The sequence below is a fragment of the Petaurus breviceps genome, unplaced genomic scaffold (assembly GCF_028583685.1).
Source record: "Petaurus breviceps papuanus isolate PSGF00001 unplaced genomic scaffold, PetGlider_PUasm1.0 90903, whole genome shotgun sequence".
Taxonomy (NCBI): Eukaryota; Metazoa; Chordata; class Mammalia; order Diprotodontia; family Petauridae; genus Petaurus; species Petaurus breviceps.
This window is the reverse complement of record NW_027187376.1, coordinates 2297593-2321247: the sequence shown is the minus strand read 5'-3', so window position 1 is coordinate 2321247 and position 23655 is coordinate 2297593. Positions and strand designations below refer to the sequence as shown.

At 45.6% G+C, this 23655-nt stretch overlaps 1 protein-coding gene across 1 annotated transcript in view; it reads right to left on the bottom strand.

The window, feature by feature from the left end:
- Positions 1–23385, bottom strand: part of IGFBP5 (insulin like growth factor binding protein 5) — a 29402-nt gene extending 6017 nt beyond the window's left edge. Inside the window, exons 1-3 of the mRNA XM_069075179.1 lie at positions 22310–23385; positions 1349–1578; positions 362–481 (exon numbers count right to left, since the gene is read on the bottom strand). Coding sequence (XP_068931280.1) covers positions 362–481; positions 1349–1578; positions 22310–22643 — 684 coding nt within the window. The 5' untranslated portion in view covers positions 22644–23385. The remainder of the gene's footprint in view (positions 1–361; positions 482–1348; positions 1579–22309) is intronic.
- Between the last annotated feature and the right edge of the window lie 270 nt (positions 23386–23655).

The following is a 23655-nucleotide window of genomic DNA, read 5'->3' as shown; positions in this document are numbered from 1 at the left end:
ATTTAATAAAGACTCGTGGCTTGGCTAAAATCTGCATTCCTTTGACTTTTACCTCCTCACAGAAAAAAAGGCGTCCCCCCCCCCTCCTTTTTTGGATGCTAATTTACATTCCCTTGTTCACTAGGAAAATATTTTTTGAGTCCCTGTTCTGTGCCCTCCCATCCCAGCATCAGCTTGAAAGGGATTTCTTTTTATCTTCCTCTCAGTGGAATTTGTCTTCCATAAATCATATTCCCCTAGTCTCCCCAAACCCATTATAGCTACAATCTCTGACTCCAATTTTCTGACCCCTGATCCCAAGAAGTTTATACTGCATGACTCCATTAAATTGATAGAGAGAAGAGAAAGGGGCAATGCTTACCTGTTTCCTCTTGTAGAAGCCTTTACGGTCACAGTTGGGCAGGTAAACAGTTCGGGGAACCATACGGGGGCTGCTTTTGAGTTCTTGCAGGGAGGCTTCCATGTGTCTTCGGCAGGGTCCCTAGAGTGAGAAGTGAGAGTTAGAGAAGTTAGGGCAATCACTGGTGACTGCTAAGGGGATAAGACCTAGGGCCACCTCTGTAGGGATGCATCGTCCTAAAGACTTAAGTCATTTATTATATTCAAATCCCTTTTTGACTGATTAGTTTTTACTAAATATTTTCCCCCATGTTAATCCCAGATCTTACCATTTGGCGCCATGTTAGACCAAGGTTTGGAGAAGGTACCCTTCTTCCTTGCCCGTGTCCTCCTTTCCTCATGCTACACTTCTTTACCTCTCCTGAATTTACTGCTTCAGAACAGTCTCTCTCCTTCAAGCACAAGGTTCTAATGCTGAACTGGGTAGGGATGCCATTGTAGGGGAAGCCATGGGGACAACCCAAGACTAGTTCTCTTTGGCGTTCGTTTTGATCCTGACTCCTGGAATTTTCTTTTCTTTTCTTTTCTTTTTTTTTTTTTTTTTAAAGCAATTGGGGTTAAGTAACTTGCTCAAGGTTACACGGCCAGGTGTTTCTGGGTGGGTGCTAAGTGTCTGAGCCTGGATCTGATCCCAGGTCATCTCGACTCTGGGGCCGGTGCTCTTACTCGCTGTGTTACCTGGCCGTCCCTTGCAATTTTCTTAAACTCATTGAAACCTGACTAGGTCCACAAAATCTCCCTGTCTTCAGGCCAATCCCCTAGTCCAGTCAGAATACAGCTCCCCACTTTTGAGTGGGGCTGATTTGAGTCTTTCCAAGACCAATCATGAAATTCCCTCCGCAGCCTTCCTCCTAACACTTGCTTGGGGATCTTTAGCCATCCCTAAGAAATGCCAAGAATGAGGCATGGGTGGTAGAGTAAGCCAAATGTTATCTCCATAAGGACTCACTTGTTCAGACTCTTGTCTCATCTCAGGGACAGAGATGACCCGGGACTGGGCAGTGTTCTCAGCAATGCCAACAAACTTGGACTGGGTCAGCTTCTTCCGGCGGTCTTTCTTCAGGGCCTCAGCCTTCATCTCAGAGAGGTGAACGTGCTTGGGCCGGAAAACTTTTGGGGAGTAGGTCTCTTCAGCCATCTCTGAAGTGGTTGGCTCTTCATGCTCTCGGGATTCCCTCTCTAGGAAGAGAAGTCAGGAAGTAGGTGAGTGACTAGGTATTTAGGGCCTATAGAGCGTCACAGTGGAAGAAACAGTCAACTTGGAAGCAGGAGATGTGGGTTTGCTTCCAACTCTTATATTGTACTGTATTGCATTTTATTGTAATTGTACCCTTGCGTAAATCACTTCTCTTTCTGAAGATCAGTGCCTTTACCCACAAAATGGGAATAAAAATACTTGCCCTGCTCACCTCATGGGGCTGCTTTAAGGATAAACCTTAAAAGGCTCCAGAATGTGACATCCTATGCCACTTCCTCTGTGTATATTGGGGAGGAATATAAAAGTGAGAGAATATCCTTGAGAACTTCAAAGTCTAATGAAGGAGATAGGGCAGACACATCAAAGAAGAGAGCCTGGCAGCCTAGAGATCCGTACTTAAGTAGCAGAGAGTTCCTTTAGTCACTGGAGACTGGAACAGTTAGTTCAGGGAGATTTCACTGGAGAGGTGCATTTGGAGCTGAGATCCAAAAAGCCTGGCAGAAATGAGGGGAGAATATTCTGGAGGTTCTGCAGATGAGGTGAGTGAAAGGGGCAGGGGAGAGATCACAGGATACAGCAGGCCCAGGCAGAGGCAGGAGCAGGCCCTTTGGTACAAGGTGTGACAGGTTTTGTTTGACTAGGGTGGAGAGTTTGGGGAAAGGGGCAGTTACAACTTGGTTAGCAATGGAGAAGTAAAAAAAAAAAAAAAGGAGGATGTGTCCTTGAAGTCATGCTGCGGAATCTGGGGAAACTTGGTCTAAGTAGACTTGGGAGTCATAAAGATCTGGATTTAAGAATACCTATGGTATTCTCACGACCAGACTCTTAGTAGATGGCATTCGAGAACTGGAGTCAGGAAGTCCCTAAACATAAATCCAGCTTCAGAAACTTACTAGCTGTGTCACCCTGGGTAAGTCACTTAACCTCTGCTTCGGATTTATCTTCTGTAAAAGTGGGGATAATAATCACAACTGCTCCTAGAGTCCCTCAATTAGTATGTATCAAGCACCAACTATATGGGTTCACAAGCACCGTGCTAAGTCACAGAGGATACAAAGAAAGGTGAAAAAATCCCCCAAACAAACCAAAAACCAAAAACAATCCAGTTTATTCTGGAGGATAGAGAAAGACAATATTTCTAAAGCCCTTTGCAAACCATAGATCATTAGATAAATGCTAGCTGTTTTTTCCATCAGTAGGTGAAGTACTGTATCAATATCAACAATTATTTTATGGCTAGAGAATGTGGAAAGCAGGTTAGCTGGCCCTCTGCTTGTGTACAATCTGTCCATTTTTGTCTTAGGATTGCTAGGAGAAGACATATTTGGGCACAGGGAGTAAGAGACTGGGGGGACATAAAGGGCAAAGAGGTGTGTTGGAAAAACATCAACGACTGTAGAAGAAAGAGTGACAAGGGGGAGAGCAGGACCCCAGACATAGGAACTAGAGGGAAAGAGGGACAGGAAATGAAGGTTATGGCTTTTTTTTAACCCCTGTATTAGTTCTCATGTCCCAACCAAGTTGGAGCGTTACTTAGGGCTCTCTGGTAGGCCAAGAAAGTCTGACAGCTGAACTGTGGCTAAAGCAGTTATATATAGGAGAGGGCTGATGAGTCTATATTTAGCTGACATGACCTTTAATGAAACTGGGCTTTCTTTCTTTTTCTATTATTCTTTCTCTCCCCTTTACCTCTCTTTCTCTTCCTTCCTTCCTTTCCTTCCTTCCCTCCCTTCCTTCTTCCCTTCCTTCCTTTCTTTCTCCCCCCATTGCTGTTTGTTTTTTCAGACGAGGTTGCCAATCTGGATTAAATTCTGTTCTCCCCCAGCATCCTCCCTCTTATTTATCATCTTCCCCTTTGCCTTGTATTTACATATATTTCTATAGCTTACAGAATGCATTGCGCTTTGATTCTTAGGACCATGTGAGATAGGTAAGGTTGTTATTATTAGCCCCATTGTAGAGATAAAAAAATTGAGGAAGAAACAGGTTAAGTGATTTATCCAATGCCACCTGTCTAGTAAAGTAGTAGGTCTGAGCACAGCACTCAAGACATCTGCCTTCAAGTCCCATGGGTGTTTCATGGGGCCATGTTGTACCATGTTGTACAGATTCCACTCTGTACCCCTTAATCCCTTTAGCTGAGGTTGATTCAGGTTGTAGGAACCTGAGGGTTCTGCCTCAGATCACTGTTCCCTTTGTAAAGGGAAAATGGCTAGGTACAATGACAAGAACAAGATACAAAGATAATAATAGATTCACTTTGGGTTAGGTCTAATCATTAACATGTTTTTTTTTCTTTTGATGGAGCCTAAATCTGTCTCTCTACCAATGCAATCCACTGCCCTTTTATGGGAAGTTAAGTGGTGCCTGGAGTCAGAAAGTCAGAAAGAGTCCTCTTCCTGAGTTCAAATCTGGCCTCAGACACTACAAGCTGTGCGACCCTGGGCAAGTCACTTAACCCTGTTTGCCTCAGTTTCCTCATCTGTAAAATGAGTTGGAGAAGGAAATGACAAACCACTCCAAGATCAGAACCCTAAATTGTGTCATGAAGGGTCAGGTGCCACTGAAAACAATTAAACAGCAATAAGCCTCCTAATACACTTTCATGCTGCTCCCTGCTTTTTATATTTCATTTTTTTCATCTATAAAGTGAGGGGGAAAGAAAATGCATTCTTGGAGAAGGTCCTAAGGGCTCAATGGGAGGTGAAGACCAACAGTCCATCTTCTTTGTAATCCCAAACCCCTACTGTCCAATTCTATAACCAGCATTGCAGTTTATCGCGGGCACCACAAGGTGGCATTTAAAAACATGTTCTCCAGGCTATTACCGGCCCAACCCCAAAGAACAAGGAAGGGTCTGGTAGAATAGGAGGGAGAGAAGAAGCCCAGCCAGAACAACAATGCAGGAATCAACACTGGAGGCAAGGGAAGCATTATTAGGGGGAGATTTCCGTGCATGTTGACAATAAAGAAGCAAAGAATATCCATACCTTTTGTCTAAGTAGCTCAATAACTGAGTCAAAGGAAGATTGAAGCCCTGCCCAGGGGCAAAAAATTCCAGGCTGCTCCAGAATAGAATCACTGTCTCTTAGAGCTGGAAGGACTGGGGATGGTCTTCTACAGGCTGTGTTTGTCCTTTAGTCTTGAAGAGGGCCATGCTATCAGGGAGATGATGACATGACTTGCAGTTGACTTTGATTTGAGTGAGGGAGGGCTGTGCAAGGTCACCGGCCTCACTTTCTTCTCCAGAACCATTGGGGTCCAGTGGCCAGATATTCATCAGAATGACTAAAGATGGCCCAGGTCTAACCGAGGCATCAAACAAGCAAAGGGTGGCCTATCATTGCTTTGGGATACAACTTGTCCCAGTGGGCAAGACTGGAGAGCAGAACAGGGAGGTGTGGTTGTTGGGAAGGAAGGTAGTTCTGCTAGGTACTGATTTTTCTGGCTGTCAGTTAATAGTGGGGAGACAAGTGTAATTTTACACGAAAGCCAGCAGATGGCAGCATGGACCCATAGTTTATTACCTACAACACCCTCTTCTATCCCACAGTTTGCAGTGATTTTGAAGCTGATTAGAGGGGTTGAGACTAAGAGACTGGAAAGATCTTATATAGCTGAGCAATGTTAATTTTTACACACTTAAAATTTTGAGGATGAGATCTCTTTTTTCCCCCTTCCTAAAACCAACATCTTCTCTTAAAACAATATTTGGTAAACTATTCACAATTTAATTGCCTAACAAGGCTTATTGTGAAATGTCAGGCATCAGGAAGTAAATACATCCTTGAGGCCTGTCTTCAGGCAGGCAGGCAGGCTTTCCAGAAGAAGCTGAATCTTAAGAACTGGGATCTTTGTAACATAACTAACCAATTTGTGCAAGGATGGTACTTTCATAGGATCCTAAGAGGGAATTGAAAGGCCATCTAGCCCTACTTGTTTTTTTAAACAGTTGGAAACTGAGACTCAAGGAGGTTAAATGTCTTGCAGAATTTCACAGGTAGTAAGAGTAGGGATGAGACTTGAAGCTAGCACTGAAGAGATCTATAGCCGATCACCTGAAGAGATATCCATAGCTAACCATGCAATGATTACTTATTTTCAAGAGGTCTTTTAACCTGGTGGCTTCTGATGTCTTTGTCCATAAAGGTAAAACTACAGATTTAGATACAGAGGCCCTGGTTTGAATCCCAGGGTTTAAAATCGATATGAATTGGGGGCCAGTGACTTTATCTCTCTGGGCCTCAGCTAGCTGATAAAAGGATCCCTCAAGTTCCTTCTGGTTCTAACGTTCTTTACCACTCTAAGAGAAACATCCTACAGCCTCTCTCTGTACTTATCAAACATCCGTGTTCTTAGAAGGCAGCTGGGTAATGTTGGAAAGCAAGAGCTTAGGAATATTCTGGGGGTCCAGTTACAATGAGTGGGGAGAGGTAAGTGACTCCCAGTCCCCCACCTAAACCAGTTTGAAACTGGAGTGGGTGAGAAGCAGAAAGGGCTGGGAATATGTGACTGAAAGACAAACAAAAGAATGGGCTTCCTTCCCCTGGGGTTGTGCCAGCACCTGGCCCAGGCAGCTGACAGATTCTCCTTCCCCAGATGCACCTGTTTAGCTGGGAGCTCAAGAATGCTGACCTCTGTAAGAAGAGAGCCCAAGAGTGAGTCTTTTTTTCTGTGCCACCTCCAGCTGGCATATGGTGCTGACTGATTTCATTGCCTCAGGCTAGCTTCTCTACAGGTCATTTATTCCGTTGAGCCCAGACTCCTGTACAGTATACCCAACCTGATAAAGTACCCTCCCTCCTCATCTCACCTATCCTTAAAGTTTTCCTGCAAAGGAGAGGCCACAGCCTGCCTCTGTCTACCTAAATTGGTGTCTTTCACCCCTCAACTCTGAGGCATACCACCTTCATCAGTCATGCTGCAATTTAAAAGGTTTTGCCTCTTCTCTCTTTTCTGGAGAAGAGGTCACAGTCACTCACCAGTCTCCTCAGAATGAATATTATTTCCCAGGAATTTGAAACCAGTTCATAATTTCAAGTTAACCCATCCCAAATTTTCTAATATCCCCTTAGAGTTCCCCTGACTAACTTTTACTTAAGTCTTTCTTGGGGAAAGAGGGTTTTAAGATTCATTGCATAACCCCTAATGCTTACATTAACTTCCCACTTCCCTCTTTTACTAATTGGGGTTCAAGTAATGGCCACACATCTAGCAATGATACAGAATCTAAACATTCCTGCCTCCACATGTCCTAATGTTAATACTTCAAGGATTATTTCATAATCCATCTGCTGCCACTTTGGGGAGGGGTGGGGTTTATGAGTGAAATCTGAATGGTAAAGTAGAGAGAATAACTGGATTTGGAATTAGATATCACCTGGGTTCCAAAGTTGTTCTTGATGCTTACTACTTGTGAGTCAATCAACCAACTTGGGCCTCAGTTTCCTCATTTGTTAGTTGTAGATGGTCTCTGAATTTCCATTCAGTTCCAGATCTATGAGCCTATGACCTTTCTGAATGTCAGTGTCATTATCTGTAAGAGTAGATGACCTCTGAATCTATGATCTGGGCCTACCTTGGATGTCATGTTTTTTACTTTTCTACCTCCTTCTGGATGCACATCACTGTTGACCTTGATTCCACAGGGTTCAGGCCTTGGGGAGTAAGAAGACAGACTAAGACAGACATTAATAAAAGACAAAGTGCCCTTTGTTTAGTTGTGGGCTAACCAGAGGACAACAGACTCTTGGGATGGTCTTGGGATTAAGAGAAGGAAGGAATGAAGAGAGTCATGATTTAAAGGGTTGGAATGTAAGAAAAGAACTGGTAGAATAGCCTGGAGAAGAGAAGACTGGGTGATACTGAAGAAGTATCAGAGGAAAAAGCCCTAGATTTGGAATGAAAAGATCTGGGATTGAAATCTGGCTCTTTGAGACTCCATTTTCTCCTTTGTAAGATCAAAGTATGTAGACCAGAACCAGGGTTCTTACCCTGTTGCTTACAAAGTTATTTTTAAATAATATTCTGCTAACTATTTTCATTGTATATATATTTTATTTATCATCGTATATATTTTAAAAATTTTCTGCATTTAAACCTTTTCTGCAAAGTTGTCTGTTTGCTTTTCCAGACTGGTGCTAAAGTGGTCTATGAGAGAGAAAAGAGCCCGGAAGATCACCAAGATTCCTTCCAGCTCTAAATTCTAGGGTACTGGGACCGAAGCTAGAGGGGAAGGAATTCAGGTGAGAAATTAGGGGAAGAGCTTGACTGCGGGTCTGTTCTGTTGAACTCTCAAAGGGCGATCCACTTAAAGACAGGATGGTCTCTACTGTCCAAGAATGGACAGCAGAGGGAGACAGAGACACATGCCAGAGAAAACCAGCACCAGCTCACAGCCTGCTGTCCTGGGTCAGAGCTGAGTTATAAATTATGATGAATATAAACAACTTCTTCAACCTGGAATTTGTGGGCCTGCCTTGCTTACACCATCCAAAATTTCTGCTCGTTCTGGTTCTCTCCAGTAATTAAAGGGACATGAAGATATGTGAGCACTGGAGAAGGTTGCTTCAAGGGGGCTTGGGGTGGGGGTGGTCAATGCTAGAAGCTTGGGCGCAGAGGAGAGGGGAGGGGATGAAGAAGACAGCTATGCAATGCATCTCTGCGACCTCAAGGCTATTTCTGATCACCTGGAACAGAAATTGTCTTGGAGAAGAGAAAACACACACAGATGCCCAGAACTCTCTTCCCCTGGTCTAAATTCTTTGGCAAGATGACTGGGGGGTGGGGGCAGGGAAAGGGGACATGCAGAAAGCTACTATTCCATCCTTGGAAACTTAGGTCAGTTCAACAGACTTTATGGGCCCCCGTGGCCTTGTCCTTTTGAGGGCTGGCGAGTGGTGCATCTAGAGGATGGGGCTGTCAGCTTCTCTCACATTACTTCCAACTTTGGGGTGGAGGAGAGCCTGAAAGGGAGGCTAATAAGCATTTCTGCCTTCTGTTATCCCCAAATTTCCAACCACAGCCCCTTTAATTTTGGCTTCCTGACCCAGTTTCAAGACTCCTCGGCCTCCCTGGAATCAAATGCCACCCATGTCTGGAGAGAGCAGGGCAGCAGTCTTCAGACACTTTGTCCCCTCTGTTCCAAAGTCCAAAGTACTTGGGGCACTTTGGGGAACAGATTCTCCCTGTCCTGAGGCCTTAGCAAATGTGATAATAAACAATTCTCTTTTCTCCCCTTCCCACAACTTTACTTGGAGTTTTCTGCTGAAGACTGGTTCAGTACTTAGGGAGGAGGTTTCCACATTAGTCTTCTCCTTCCCTCCAACCTCACCCCCCTGTCTCTTTCCCCTTTTCCTTCTCTGTCCTGCTCCCCCTCTCCCCTACCATGCTCTCCTCTCTTCCTCCAGTCACCACTCAGCTTGACAGTGGTTCCCCTTCACCCCACAAGACTGCTCAGCCTAGTGATTCAGTTAAAGCCTGAGCAATTTCTGGAAAAGACAAGGAACATTAACTCGTTCCTGGTCAAAGGTGGGGGGAGAGAGCTGATTCTGTCTTGGGCACCATCTAATGCTAAGAGCACCAGAGCAGTTGACTCAATGCCCTGTTGTTCATCTACATATTCATTTGAAGAGATGGGGCACAATTTGCACCCTTCCCTAGTCCCTCTTCCCACTTTGGCCCCCCATTGCCCCCTCCTCTTCTCCCTGCTCATAGTTGCTTGGATCCCATGCCTCCAGAACCAAATGAAACTTTGGGAACAAGGGATTTTGGGAGGGATTCTTCTAGAGCAAGGGTAGCCTCTGCAACCATGTCTCCAGAGAAGAGATAAATTGATTCACAGCACCCCACCCTGCATCAAGAACCCTGGCTAAGTCTCCATATTCCTCTTCCCTCCACCATGACGTTTAGAAGCCGAGACCCCCAGTGTATAGCTAGGAAAACTGAAAGCAGGTAGAAGCAGTAGAAGAAGTTGGCCACAGAGATTTTTTTTTAAGCAATTTTTGTAATTAAGTAACTTGCTCAAGGTTACACGGCCAGTTATTTCTGGGTGTGGTGCTGAGTGTCCGAGCCCGGTATTCGATCTCCAGGTCATCCCGACAATCCCGACACTGGAGCCGGTGCTCTTACTCGCTGTGCTACCTGACACCCTCCCCTCACACACAGACCTCCAAGTCACTTAGAGGCCTTCCTCTAAGTGACTTGGAGGTCTGTGTGTGAGGGGAGGGTGTCTAGAGCTTGATAAGAATAGGATCTGGGCTTCATCCCCCTACATTCATACCCACCCACATCTACAGGTCTGGCCTTTTTATCTCATTCTCAGATGTTCTGCTCCTGTTACTTCCGTTAGGTGACCTTTGACACAGCTTCTCCAACTACAAAGTGAATAAGAGAGAAATGAGTCCAGAGAAAGAACTCGAGAGGTCTTGGTTTGGAAAGAGCAACATCTGTCTGGCTGCATGATCCCAAGACCCAGGAAATAGTGAGCACCAGAGACTCCCATCCCCCATTCCCTTGGAATCTGGGATGCAACAGAAGTCTTAAGGGCCTGCAGGGAACTGAGGTGATTCAGTAACTGGACGGATAATTCTAGTTCAGGTTCCAATCCATTCTCCAGAGAGCAGTACTTTGTACAGAACAATAGCAGTTCCCATGCATTTAGGGTTTTTAGGAAGATGCAGTGGTACAGAAGAAGGTGTACTGGCTTGGGACTGAAAGGACTTGGTTCAAACCTTGCCATTTGGTATGCATACAACCTTGGACAAGGTAGTCAACCTCCTTGGGTCTCATAAAATGAGAAGGCTGAAGTCCCTTCTAATTCTATGGTCCTAAGGCAGACAAAGTGCTTTTTCAACACTCTCCCCCCCCCCAACTCTGTAAAGTAGGAAGCACACACATTATTATCTTCATGTTTACAGATGAGGTAACTGAGGCTCAGGTAATTAGTTACACACTTCTGGTCACAATTCAAGCCTTGGTTTCCAGATTGTAAATCCACTCTCTTTGTGAACAAACTCATTTTTTTTGTGGGTTGAACAAACTTGGTATTTTTCAAAGCTGGCCTATGGAAGCCTGGTGTAGTGAGGAGGCCATTGGACTTGGGAGTCAGTCAGCAAGACCTGGCTTCATATCCTACTTTGGACATTTACTCACTTGTGATCCTAAGCAAATTCCTTCTCTGTATCTTGGCTCTCTCAACTTTAAAATGGACATGATTGGGTCTAAAGTCTCTTCCACCTCTAAATCTATGAGATGAACCTGGGCCAGGAGACCCTAGGAAAAAAGGAGGAGTGGGCTCCATACTGTTCTCCCCTAGAACACCCCAGAGTCAGTGGGATCTCCTCTAGAGAGCGACTCCAAGTAGCTTGTTAGGTTTCTGTATCTGCCTTGCCTTATCCTTGGCCCTGAACCCAGCTCTTTAGCTCAGGAAGCTCCTGTCAGGATGTTACCAAGGGCTTTATTTTTGGTTTCCAAGCCCTTAGGAGAAGCCCTCTAATCCTGAGAGCTGATCCCGAGATAAAATGACTCCTCTGATACAATGCTTAATTTTATCCTGCCCTGACTCCTCCCATCCCCTGTACTACATGTGACTATAAATAATTCTCCTCCCTAGGCCACTCCTGTTTGAGAGTCTTGTGTAGCTCAACATGTACCTTTAGGCTCAGCCAACAGTTATGGGCTTCCTCCTGACATCTCAGACACCAGCATACAGCACGAACACACCTTGAATCATCCCTGAACAGGTTCATCTCACCTTTCAAGGGAGAATTCCAGATAAGGGGTGGGGGCAGTAGGCTATGTGTCTTCATGGTAAGTACATGGAGGAGGGAGATGGAATGGGGAGTTGAGAGGGCAGCTAGTAATCTAGTTTGGCTAGAACACAAAGTACATGAAGTAATTGGAGATAAGACTGTGAAGGAATGACTAATGTGATAGAAAGATGGGAAGGTAGGTTTGGAGCTCAAAGGTGGAAGACCTCTAAAGCTAGGCTGTTTGTATTTTATCACGGAGGCAAAAGGGAGCCATTGACTATGCTTGAGCAAAGGAGTTAATATGGTCAGACTTATGCCTTAGAAAGACTTGTTTTGTCAGCCATGTGGATGATGGATTGGAGAGGAGAGAGACTGGAAGTTACTTTGATGTTTCTGCCATTTTATTCCTTGGACAAACAGAAAGACCATTGGTAGATAGCCATTCACTCTCACTATTAATTCTGGTGGGAGTACGGTGGGAGACTATTCCAGGAGACATGTAGCTCTAAGCCTGGTCTGACTTTCCCAGAAGAAACAGAGCTGTGCTTCTTGGTTCCACTCTTGGTAATACCAATCAACAGTCTCTGGAAAGCCCTATCCCTGAAGTCCAAATCCATTCCTGCTGCCTGAAGCTCTTCCAAGTGGTCTACCTTGACAACATGTATTCCACTCAGAAGCAGTCCATCCACCTCTACCCTTTTTCCAAATGGAAATGGCAACTCTGACATCTAGAGTCATTGCTCATTGCATGGATATGGGTTCACAGTAAGCAAAGAACTGGGAACCCCCCCCCCCCCGGCTTCCTGCCAAAACCACCCTCAGTGACATAACCAAAGAGTTAAGTGACCAACCAGTGCATGGGGAACATGAGAATAGGTTGGGTTTCTTCTGAATCTTATCCCTGCACCCTCTGTCATAACAATCACTGGAACTAGATGATTGCAAAGGCCTTCCAGTTTCAACAGTCCATGGTTCTGTGATTCTAGAAACTCAACTAGGATAGTTTACAAAGCAGCCACAACAGGACTGAAAAATGGACTAAGTGTCAATGATTGATACAACATTGACATCATGTTATTGACCTACCTGCCTTAGAAAGAAGAAGGGAAGAAATTCCCAAGCTTTCCTGGACTCTTCTCCCATACAGAAGGTGCCCACCTAAACTTGGGTTTAGATGCAGATGGTAAGGCATGAGCTGATGAATCATTACCTCTGTCCCCTAGCATTCTAGCCAACCAGTCAATCCCCTGCTAGGACCTGGGCCTGGGAATATTGCCACCACTTGGGAGACCAAAAGACTGGATGATGACTGTGAAAATAATGTATAAAGCATCTCATTCTCCTGAGGTTTGACAGTTTCCTAGCCCGTCATGCCAAATGACTCAATGGCAATTTGAAGAAAAAGCGAAGGTGTATGGGGGGAGGGAGAGCCAGAGAGAGAGAGAAGACTGGATGGAGGTTTGCAATGCCCCTCCCTCGTTACTCCTCCTACCCACTCTGTCACTAGCCGGAGTCTGTCTTTCCCCAGGCTCCTGGAAGGGACTGTTTTCCTTTCCTTTGTGGTCAGTGTCAGACACACATGTTCTGGGCTTCTAAGTTGAATTATAGGCTGGAACGGAAATGGGCACCAGCCTTCCAAGAGGAAAACCAGCCTAGACAACTGTCATGCCGAAAGGAAGGAGCAAGGGGAAAATTTGCTGGCTAGGGGAGGGCAGGCTCAGAAAGCTGTACTGACCTGTCAGAGCTGAGGATCCTGACTCCCTCTGGAAGTGAGTAACGGTAGCTGAGTGCCTTTCCCTCTGTAACAGCAGGAGAGATGGTGTGTTCTGGGCCAACAGGCAAGGCCGTGACCTCCCTATGCCTCAGTTTCCCCACTATGAACAAGAGTGCAGTGACAAAGAGCACGGGGTTTCAATTCAGAAGATCCCAGTTTAAATCCTGGCTTTGCCACTTACTACCCTTGTGACTTTAGGCCTCAGCCTATCTAGATCTTGTTTTCCTAATCTAACTGGAGGATTGGACTAGATAACTTCCCAGGTTCTATTCCAGCTCTTAACTCTAGGACTCAGTGAACAACAACGACACATTGGGCCTCTGTATTACTCAGTCCATCTGTGTTCAGTGGTCCCTGCTGGTGGTTACCTTAGTACTGTTCTTAGGAGGTGGCCTGGTGTCCTTCAGATGGGAGATATACAGAGTTAATGAGAATGCAGTGAAAGTAACTGACCAATGGGAAGAAAGTACTTCCTAATTGCTTGTCATTCCTATCCTTCCTCTCTTCCTTGTGGTCTCCTAACTCTCTACTGTTCCCTCCCTACAGACAAAGTCTAGGTCTGTTGGAAAGTATAGGTGAAAAGGAAGAGAGAAGAAAAGTTTGAAGAATAATGATGACTGTCAGAATGGTTCAGATCGTGTCCTGGGAATGGCCAACTCAGTTAAACAGGGTCTTAGGGAATGGGAATCTCATGCCAATTAGCCTGTAGACTGCCTCTTCCCAACACTTCCAGGGGGGAAACCTTAGGACTGGTACAATTTTGGTACTTCTCAGATCACTACAGGGAGATATGGTGCTAACTTCCAGGGACATTGAAGAAAACAACTGGAGAATATCCCAAGTAGAATTATCTTGAGTGACTCTTTGCTCTCTTATCAGGTGTCACCTCCTTGAGTTCCAATGTGCCCCAGACTTTTGATTTTTGTGAAGCTCAGTAGTTGGTTATCTGAGGTGGATGGGCCATAGTAGGAATTGAAGAATTCTTGGGTTTACCCCATTCCCTCACTTCTTCATCTCTGCATACTTGCTCTCTTACTAGCACTATGCCCATTAGGCAAGAAGGCCAATGAAAAGAAGATTGTACAACTCTCTTAAGAACATTTCAAACCTGGACAGTTTTCATCACAGGGAAGTTCTTCCTTATGTCTAACCATATCCTCCTCATGCTGTAGTTTACTTCTTTCTGGCTTTAAAGAGGACGAAAAGCAAGTTAGCACCTTTTAAGTAGAAAATTTCCATGTATTTGAAGACCTAAATTCAAAAATGACCTCTCAGAATAGCCCATTAGTGCTTCCCCACCCTCAAAATGGTTTTTTTTTTGTCTATATGGGGTGTCCCAAAAGTCTTATTGCAGTTGGAAACCAACTGCACTATGAGTTTTGGGACACTGTTTTTTGTAGATTTCTCTTTCTCTCTGTATATATATATATATATATATATATATATATATATATATATCTGTGTGTGTATATGTGTGTATATACATACACACACATATAAATATATACATATATGTGTGTGCACACACACATATTCCAGCCTATAGAATTTGAGCTCCTTGAGGGCAAGAACCATTTTGGGTTTTGTCTTTCTGTTCTCAGTTGCTGGCATATAACAGGGACCTAATAAATGTTTATTGAATTTCTGGTTAAATTATCCTTCTCAGTTTTTCTCCCAGGTATGCTCCTCTACCTCTCTTACCACTACCTTTTCTGCCTCATCTTCAGTAAATGGAGATCTGATACATAGACGGGACAATGATGAACCAGGCAGGTCTCCTCTTCATGTTTTGGGTTCAATCCCTAAATTTAAGAGCCTCTTGGCATATCTGTATCCCAGTCTTTGGCTGTAACAGAGTCCCTCATTATATATAGATATGTGTGTGTATACTATATCCCCATACATATGTGTAACACATATGCACATGTTTATAAAACATATATGTATACATGCATACATATACAGAAACCTAGGAGGGTTGGGTAGCAGAAACATAGTAAAGAACTCTGAGGAGGAAGAATGAGGAGTAAGAGGAGGGGGAGAAGAAAAGGGGAGAAGAGGAAGCAGTCTAGTTCTCAGTTACACATTTATTTATTCCTCTGACCTGGCCCTGGGGACATTTCCACTCATGACTCATCAGAACTCGAGCTGCTCATTCTGCGCTGTACACTCAGGCAAGTAAGTGTATCTCCTTAACAGTCCTCAGGGTGGGAAGGACGGGAAGAGCAGGGATCAAGCAGATCTCTTTTCTTGCCAGATGACACCTCCCCTCCCCTCCACTTCTCTTGTGTTGTACCTGTTTTGCGCCTAACAAGGGGAGTCTTGTCTGAAAACCAACCCAGAGGATGAGGAAGCCGATGCTAGGGCCTAGCTCCTTGACTCTAACTCCCTTAAAATATTCTGGGAGTTGGAAGTGGGGTGAAGAGCTGGGCAAAAATGATCTCAAGTTGTTTTAGTCCTAGGTGAGGGAGGGAGCTGAAAGCTGAGATCTCCCCCAGAAAACTCCAGTAGGACTCTCAACCACTGGTGGAGGCAGAAAATGAAGGAGGAGAAAATTATAGCCTAAAAATTATGTGGAGAGGGAGGAGAGAGGAGCGGTCGGGAGGAGAAAGCTCCTGTCATATTATTTTGGGGGGGTAGGGAGGACCCCTCTTCAACCCCTCCAACCAATCTCCCTAAGATGATGCATCTACCTTTCTCCAGAGTGAAATATCAAACTCTACCTCGCCCCTGAATAGAAGTGCAAATTCAGTCTTTTGTTGGAGTTTCAGAATTTGGCAGGAGTCAGGGCTGTGAATAGTTCACTCTGGTACTGTCCTAGATTTCCGGGAAGATACCTGACTAATTAGAACCACAGGTTGTTATAAGGTTATAGGTTATAAGTAGTTACTCATTTATTTTCAGATGGGGGGAGGGATCTTTTCTAAAGATTTATCTAGTGGTGCTAAACCTTTATATAAATAGGTTTTCCCCCCTCATTCCTTAACATCCCCAAGGAAAGATTCCAGACTCTGGTATCTCATAGCTTCTGCTGCCATAAAACACCCCCCAGTGGCAACTGTGGGCTCTACATCTCTGCTCACAGTACTGTACACTGTGAATATTTCTGGATACTTGCTTTGTTTCTCAGAGAGAGTAGGGCAATTCTGATGCCACTGATTTGACTTTGACCTCATGGTGCCCTTGGCAGATCCAACATCTTCCCCTCTCCCAAAAGGAGCACAAGATCAATTTGGCAGGAATTCCCTTCCCTTTCCTGCTTAGGGACAGTATCAATGCCTTTCAGTTTCTCAACCAAAGAGTCTTCTGATCTTTAAAATGAATATTCAATAACAGAAAATTAGCTCAGGCTCTTTATCTCTCCACCCATTTCCTTTCTCCATTACCTACTCTCTTTCTCTTGTCCAATCAAAATTAGGAAACTTTAGCTGAAAACTCTTTCTCTAATGCTGATGAAGGCAAGGTCCTCCAAAGTTCATTTCATCCATCCCCTTGCTTCTGAGGACGAAGTTCTTTCTCCTGGTAACAAGAGGTAGCCTTAATAGCCCAGAGAATGGAAGAAAAGGAAGGAAGAAGATTACAATATAAAATAGAGACTTTGCTGCTAGGGCATGGGTGGGCACACAGGATGATCCAGGCTTGTTTCACCAGTGGCAGACTCATCTTAAAGAGTTCCCCCAAAGAAGTGAATTCAAATAATATAAATCCTATAGACTGAGAAGCCAGGACCACTCAAAGCACCTGTTGACAGGCCTGGAGGATCATGTTTCTGGATCCTTACTCAGATTTTCTTTCATTCCACTCTTCCCTCACAATCCAGTATCATGTCCCCACCAGTGACTTTAGAAGAAAGAGGTAACTGCACAACAGAGGTTATGGTCAATCTGAGTTTATAGTAAAGTGGGGGAGATGGAGGGAAGAAACCTCCTTTGACTATGAGGGGAAAGTAGAGGTGCATGGGAAATCTCTTGATTATTTGTATTTGCAAATATAAACTAAGCCTCCTGGATTCTGTGTGTATATTCTGTGTATAAGGCAACAGTGTGGACACAGATGCAAGTATGTTTCTGTCTATGAGCATCTAGTGTCTGCTCAGCTCTGTGGATTTGCATATGGCCTTGAATGCACTGTTTAGATCAATTCCACAATCAGTAACTTCAAAGAAGCGAGATTCTCTGTGATAAAAACAAAACTGTTAAAACCCCTCCTCTTCTCTCACAGTTGCTGCCCTCTTCCCCACCCTCCTCCTAGCCCTGCCCTCTCCCGTCTGATGCCGATCTGTCTCATCTATACATTTAAAGTTCATTTTAGATGAGAGTGATTCAAATTTAGATGTATGGTCTGTTCCTGATTCCTGGGACATACAGAGTCTATGCTGTGGCAATTCCTTCTCCAAAGTTGGATGGGTCTCATCACCATTTATATCAAGAATTTCAGTAGTCAGTGGGATGCTTAGGCTTTGAGCAAAGACTATACATACACACAGAATATATATGTGTATATATATAGTGTATATAGTATATATACATACACACATACATGCATATGAAGATTATATACATACACAGTATAGTGTGTATACATATGTATATAATATATTGTATATGTATTATATAATACATATTCTTTTTTCCTATATATTCCTTTCCATATATGTATGTATATGTGTATATATACAAATACATACATATATGCACACACACAAATATATGTATATATATATGGGGAGAGAGAAATTTGTCCTCTTTCTCATTGGCAAGGATTTTCTGCTCCCATGACCTTTGTTCTGACCTTCACTCTGACCCCTAACCCTGAGGTCAATACAATATTCAAGGCTCCTGCTATGGGTATACCTGACCCCTCCTTTCCTCTCCCTGCCCCCAACTCAAGTTCCAGTCTATCAATCTATAGTTTCCCTATGTCTGTGAAAGCTGGAGGCCATATGGCAAAGCCAAAGAAACCCAGGGGAGGAGACAGAAAAGGAGGTGGGGCAGAGAGAGAAAGGAGAAAGAAGTATTAGGGAAGAAAAAAAGGAGAAAAAGGTAGCTTTCTTTGTTGAACTGCATATACTTCTCTTGTTTGAGCTGACACCGTGGGGGGGGGGGAGAAAGGAAAAAAAAAGAGGAAACTGGAAAAAATAAAAAAAATATCCAGTTCAAGTTTAATCTGTTGCTCTCCCGGTTCTAGCTATGGTTGGCTCACTAGGAAACCTTTCAAAGCCTTTTTTTTTTTTTTTTTTGGAAAGGAAAGGAAAGGAGGAAGGAATCTGGCTCCCTCACTTTTCCATGAGCTTGTTCAACTCAGTGGACATGAATTTGGCTAATAAAACCAGCTCTGGAACTCAGTTTCCACATGGCTCTTGGACTAGGCAGGGAACTATGGCTAGGCTGACCAGGGAAGCCAGAAAGTGAGGGCAATCACTGACACCTTGCCCCACCCTCCCCACCTGCTGGCCAAAAGACTGTAAATTCCATGCCCCCAAATCCCTAAAGATGAGGTCCCCATTTTTTGATGAGATGATGGTTTTTTTCCTGTATCTCCTAAGCAGATAAAAAATCAGTGTGATATAGTCTTACATCTGACACTTGCTAACCTGTGATAGTGAATAAAATTGATTCACTGGAGTCTGTTTCCTCACCTGTACAATATGGAAATTAACACTTGCTCCTGCCTATCTCAAAGAGTTGTTCTGAGGATCAAATTTATGTAAAACAATTTGTGAACAATAAAATGATATTAGACTGAAGCTATTTCTCTCTGCTCCAACTCCTGAATAAACCAGAAACTTGAATTATTAAAACATAGAAAAAGGAGACCTGCCTTCTCATGACCCCTCTCCGCTAGAACGTCCCCCCCCCCAATATTTCGCTGTTTCCCTGGCTTACAGTCTTGTCTCCCCTTCCTGTCATGCTGGACATCCTACTGGGGATGTAGTACTCCCCCCCCCCATTTCAATAATGGAAGTACATATGGGAACTGCTTCAGCTATTATACAGAACAATCATAAAACTTGGTCCCTGTGTACATATCTCCTTTTTTGAGCTTCAATCCAGGTTCCCTCTGCGTCTCCAAGGCTCCCTCTGTATCTTTCACATATGTATCTCACAAACATAATCTTGTTTTAATACACAGAGGCATACGGGTCGTGCCCAAAAGTAAGGTGGAATAGTTCAAAAGCCTATTCCTCACAACCCCCCTTCCCCCCCTCACCCCTCCCCTCATTTGCCTAATTACCTCACACTGGGTCTAACCGTGCACAGCACACAGGAGGTGTTTAATAAAGCTCAATCACTGTTTATATCTGTGTATAGGTTAGTATACTGTGATTGTAATTATTTGTCTCAGATTCTGACTGTTTAACATACTTCTGTTTCAGGGTTTTTTTTTTTCTCTGCCTTGGGACCTATGGCCAAACGAGTGATTGCAATCCGGCTCTTGAGCTCCCTCTAGTACGCAGCAACAGGCCTATGAAGAGAGATTGTCCTTTCTTTTTCATTCTCACACTTTGCATTGGAGAAGCCATAGCAGCTTTCTCTACCTCTTTCGTTCTGACCTCAGAAATGCTGATTTTTTCATGATCTTTTTCCCCCGTGGTGGTTTCTGGACAAGCTCAATCACCTTTCTCCTCCCTCACTCAGACTCTGAAAAGGGTGGAAGTCTAGGGGATGGCAGAGACCGGGGATTGCAGAAGAGGAATTTTATTTATTTCTTTTCCTGCCAGCTTAGCTTCCCTGTGCCATAGACCGGCTAAAGCTATTCTAAACCACTCCGTTCGGTCCCTAACTCTGTGACTTTCAAGGACCCCTTTCAATTGTTGGGGGTGGGCTGGGGCGAGGCGATAAATGATGCCTACGTTCCGTTCCAGAATGTTTGAACATTTTGTGATTCCAAGACGTCTCCAGACCCTATTCCCAAGAGAAAGAAACCTTCAGGCAAAGCCAACCAGCTCACGTATGTCATACACCTGCTCTGGGGGCGGTGGGGGTGGGGCAGGAGGGGGGCCCATAAGAAGGCGGAGCGAGGGGCGGGGAAGCAAGCCTGGCCAGACAAGGGAAACTAGCCCCCTTGTGTACGGGGTGGCACTAGCCAGTTGCTCGAAGGCGTGGAGGTGGGGGAGGGGAGCAGCAGTTTCTGGTAGCATCACGCTAAGGAAACAACCTAGGCTTTAAGACTGGGACGCCAGGGTCCTTCAGGCTGCTCTCCTTGAACGGTCTGTCTCCTTACACACACACACACACACACACACACACACTCACAAGCGGCGCATGACGCTGTTTGCAGATACTTTGCATAGTTTCAGTGTGACCAGGTTATTACACAGGGTGCTAGGTTCCAAGACAGGAAATCAACTCATACCTTTTCCCCAGCGCTAAGCTAGTTCAAATCCATATTTCTGAGGATCAAGGCCGGTTGGGCCGCTTTTTTTTTTTTTTTTAAGGCTCCTAATAAAAATAACCGGGTTCTGGGACACCTTTCCTGAGCCCCGCCCTCTCAACGGCACCCACCACCTTTCTCAAAATGCAACCCCCAGAATTACTTGCTGGTTCAAGCCCACTGAGGAGGGTGGATGGAGTGGGAACAGGGGATAGGGACAGACAACCGGCTGGAAACTCAAGCCACAAGATGTCACCCGCGAAACCCGTCCTGCCTTCAAGAATTTGGCTACCGCGACCACACGGCTCCCAGACACTACAACTCCTTAGCACTGCACTATGAAAAAGAGTGTGTGCGGGGTTAGAATGTATGGGCATGCAGTAAGGTGGGGTGGGAGGCAACAATGGGGTTGGGGGGCGGGAAGGGTGGTGCAATGGGATCTGAGCCAGGACCCTTCTCCAAGTACAGAATTTCTAAGCGCAGTTTTTCTAACCCCCTCTGAAAAGGAGTCAATTACAGTCAGTCTGGGCGGGACGTGCCCATGGCTCTGATCTGGGACCTCTGGCTCAGGTTCCTTTCTCGCTTTTCCAACCTCCCTCTCTTTTTAAGGATCAGGTAAAGTCGAAAGGGCATGGGACCGAGAAGGAGCCTCAAACATTTCCCCATCAAGCCCCAAGCCCTGCCAATCATTCAGGCCAAGGACTCCAGGATGCTCAGCAAGGGCGGGAGGGGCGGAAGTTACAGGTTGGGAGTCTTAGCTGCACGACTCCAACACTTCTGGCGTGTGCCGCTCCTCCCCCCCCCCCCCCATCTTCTCTTGAATATAATATGTTCTTTGCCCCCAGTACACTTACTCCCCAACGCGTAGGGATCCGCCGAACGCCTGTTTGGGAGTATTATAGATGGAGACGGAGAGAGGTGGGGTGGAGAGCAGCTGGATGGAGGTTGGATTTCGGAGTCGCCAATCTTTCTCCCGCCACCTTCCTACCCTCACCTTTACCCTGCGGTACAATTCAAATTTCTGGGACTGGTGGGGAAGAACGAGTAGGAAAATGCCAGGAGAAGCAGTCTAGCTTTCCGTCTTTGCGGATGGAGACTGGGCATCGAGCCAAGCCCAGGCGGGAAGGTGCGCGCCGAGAAGGGAGGTGGTGCTGGTGGAGGGGGGTTTGTGGGAAAGAAAAGGAATTTTGAATTTTAAAGCCCATCATTCATCCCAAGTTCAAAAGCTCTGATATTGCATGAGAAAAATAAAAATTAAAACAGCCCTCTCGAAAGCAATTTGCCATTGGTAATGAGGGTGGGGTCTTGATAATTATGTAAACTGACAGAGAGCGGGAGAAGGAAAAGGGGTGGCAAAGGATGCAGCAGCAAAGAAAAGAGCTTCCTCCCCCCCCCTAAAAAATTAAAGAAGATTCTCGGCGGATCGTTTTTGTTCTTTAGTTAGGAACAAATTTCGAAGGGGGGTGGGTGGGAAATTAATATGCTGGGACATTTGAAAGCCCCACCCCAGCCTGGATTCTGGGGGTGTCAGGAGTTGGAGCTGAGATCCCAGCTGAGATCAGCAGTTGGGAGAGGGCAGGGGGACATCAAAGGGAAAAATGGGAGAAGAGGGGTCCATGAGGTTGCGGAGCAGCCCAGAGAGGCAGGATTGGGCAGGTAGCTCCAGTGTCCTGGAGAAAAAAAATATCCCAACACCCAAATCGAGGCTGGCTCCAAGCCACTTACAAAGGAAGGGGAGATAGTGTGTTTCAAGCGCTTCCCCGCTAGCCTCCCGCCGCGCAATGAATGACCCAGAGAATCATGCTCCCTCACCGATCTTGGCTTGCTCGCGGTAGCTCTTTTCGTTGAGGCAGACCCCGCGTCCGTGCAGGAGGGCGTGCAGGGGCTTCTCCTCGTCCTGTCGCGGGAGGCAGCGGAGCCCTTGGGCGCAACGCTCAGTGTACACCCCGCACGACTGCCCCTCGTTCAGCGCGCAGGTCATGCAGCAGCCGCAGCCGGGCTCCTTGACCAGCTCACAGCCCAGGGGGCTCGGGGGGCACATGGACAGGGCTTTCTCGTCGCACGCTTCGCAGTGCACGAAAGAGCCCAGGCCTTGGGCTGCTCCGATGCAGGCGGACAGCAGCAGGAACACCGTAGGCAGCACCATCTTCCTAAACTTCCCCCTTACCTTGGGGCACGGTGCAGGACTGGGGAGACTGTGGGGGCAGGGTGTGTGTGTGGAAGACCGTCTGCCCGGCTACCTATTGTCTTGGAAGCAAGACAAGGACTTTCCTCCTTTTCCTTTTCCCTACCAGGGGTTTAAAAAAAGTGTTGGGGAGAAAAATTAAGGTGATGGGAGAGCTGGTCTCAGTTGCAAGAATCAAGGCTTGCAACAATTTAGGGCAAAGAAAAAAAATCGCCAGGTGAAAGGAGAAAGAAGAATGGCAAAATAACTCCCCCCAAATCCCAGCTCACCTGCCTTTTTAAAAGTGAAAAAAAGCCCCACAAGTCAGGTCACCCCAAAGCAACCACCGGAAAATTTGCTTGAAGGTTGGGGAGGAGAAGTTTAAAAAAAAAAAAAAACTGAAGCTTACACCCAAGTGTGAACTCCCTGTCCTCCCTATGAAGGCATCAAGTGGATCAGGGTTGCCACAGAGCAGGTAGAAGGCTGCCCGACCAAAAAAAAAGGTACAAGCAAGAATTTTTTACATATAAAAACCCCTCTTTTCTCCTGTCCACCACCTCTTCCAAATCGTCAGGTTCTCTGCAAAGCACGAATAAGAATCCTGCGGAAGGAGGAGGAAGGGAAAAATATTATAAAAGCACTACCACTTTGTAGCTCTCCCAACACTTTTCCCCTGGAGAAGTTTCTAAAGAGACTGATTATTGCCGAGCAGGCTGTCTTTTTTAAATAGACGTCCCCCTGGCTGCCGGCCAGCCGTTCGCTGCAACCCGAGAGCACACGACACCCAGTCTGAAAAGATGCCAGCAACTCGCGCAATATTGCATCGCACACTCACAGGGCCTGGGAGTGGGGGTGGGGCGAGGACTTCGAGACACCGAGCGGGCTCCCCCTCTAGTCTTGAACACCACCCCTCCCCCCGGAATGCAAGGAAGGGGCGCAGGATTTGGGCTGCTGGAAAGCGGGTCAAGCAGAAAGCAGAACCAGTTCTCTTGCA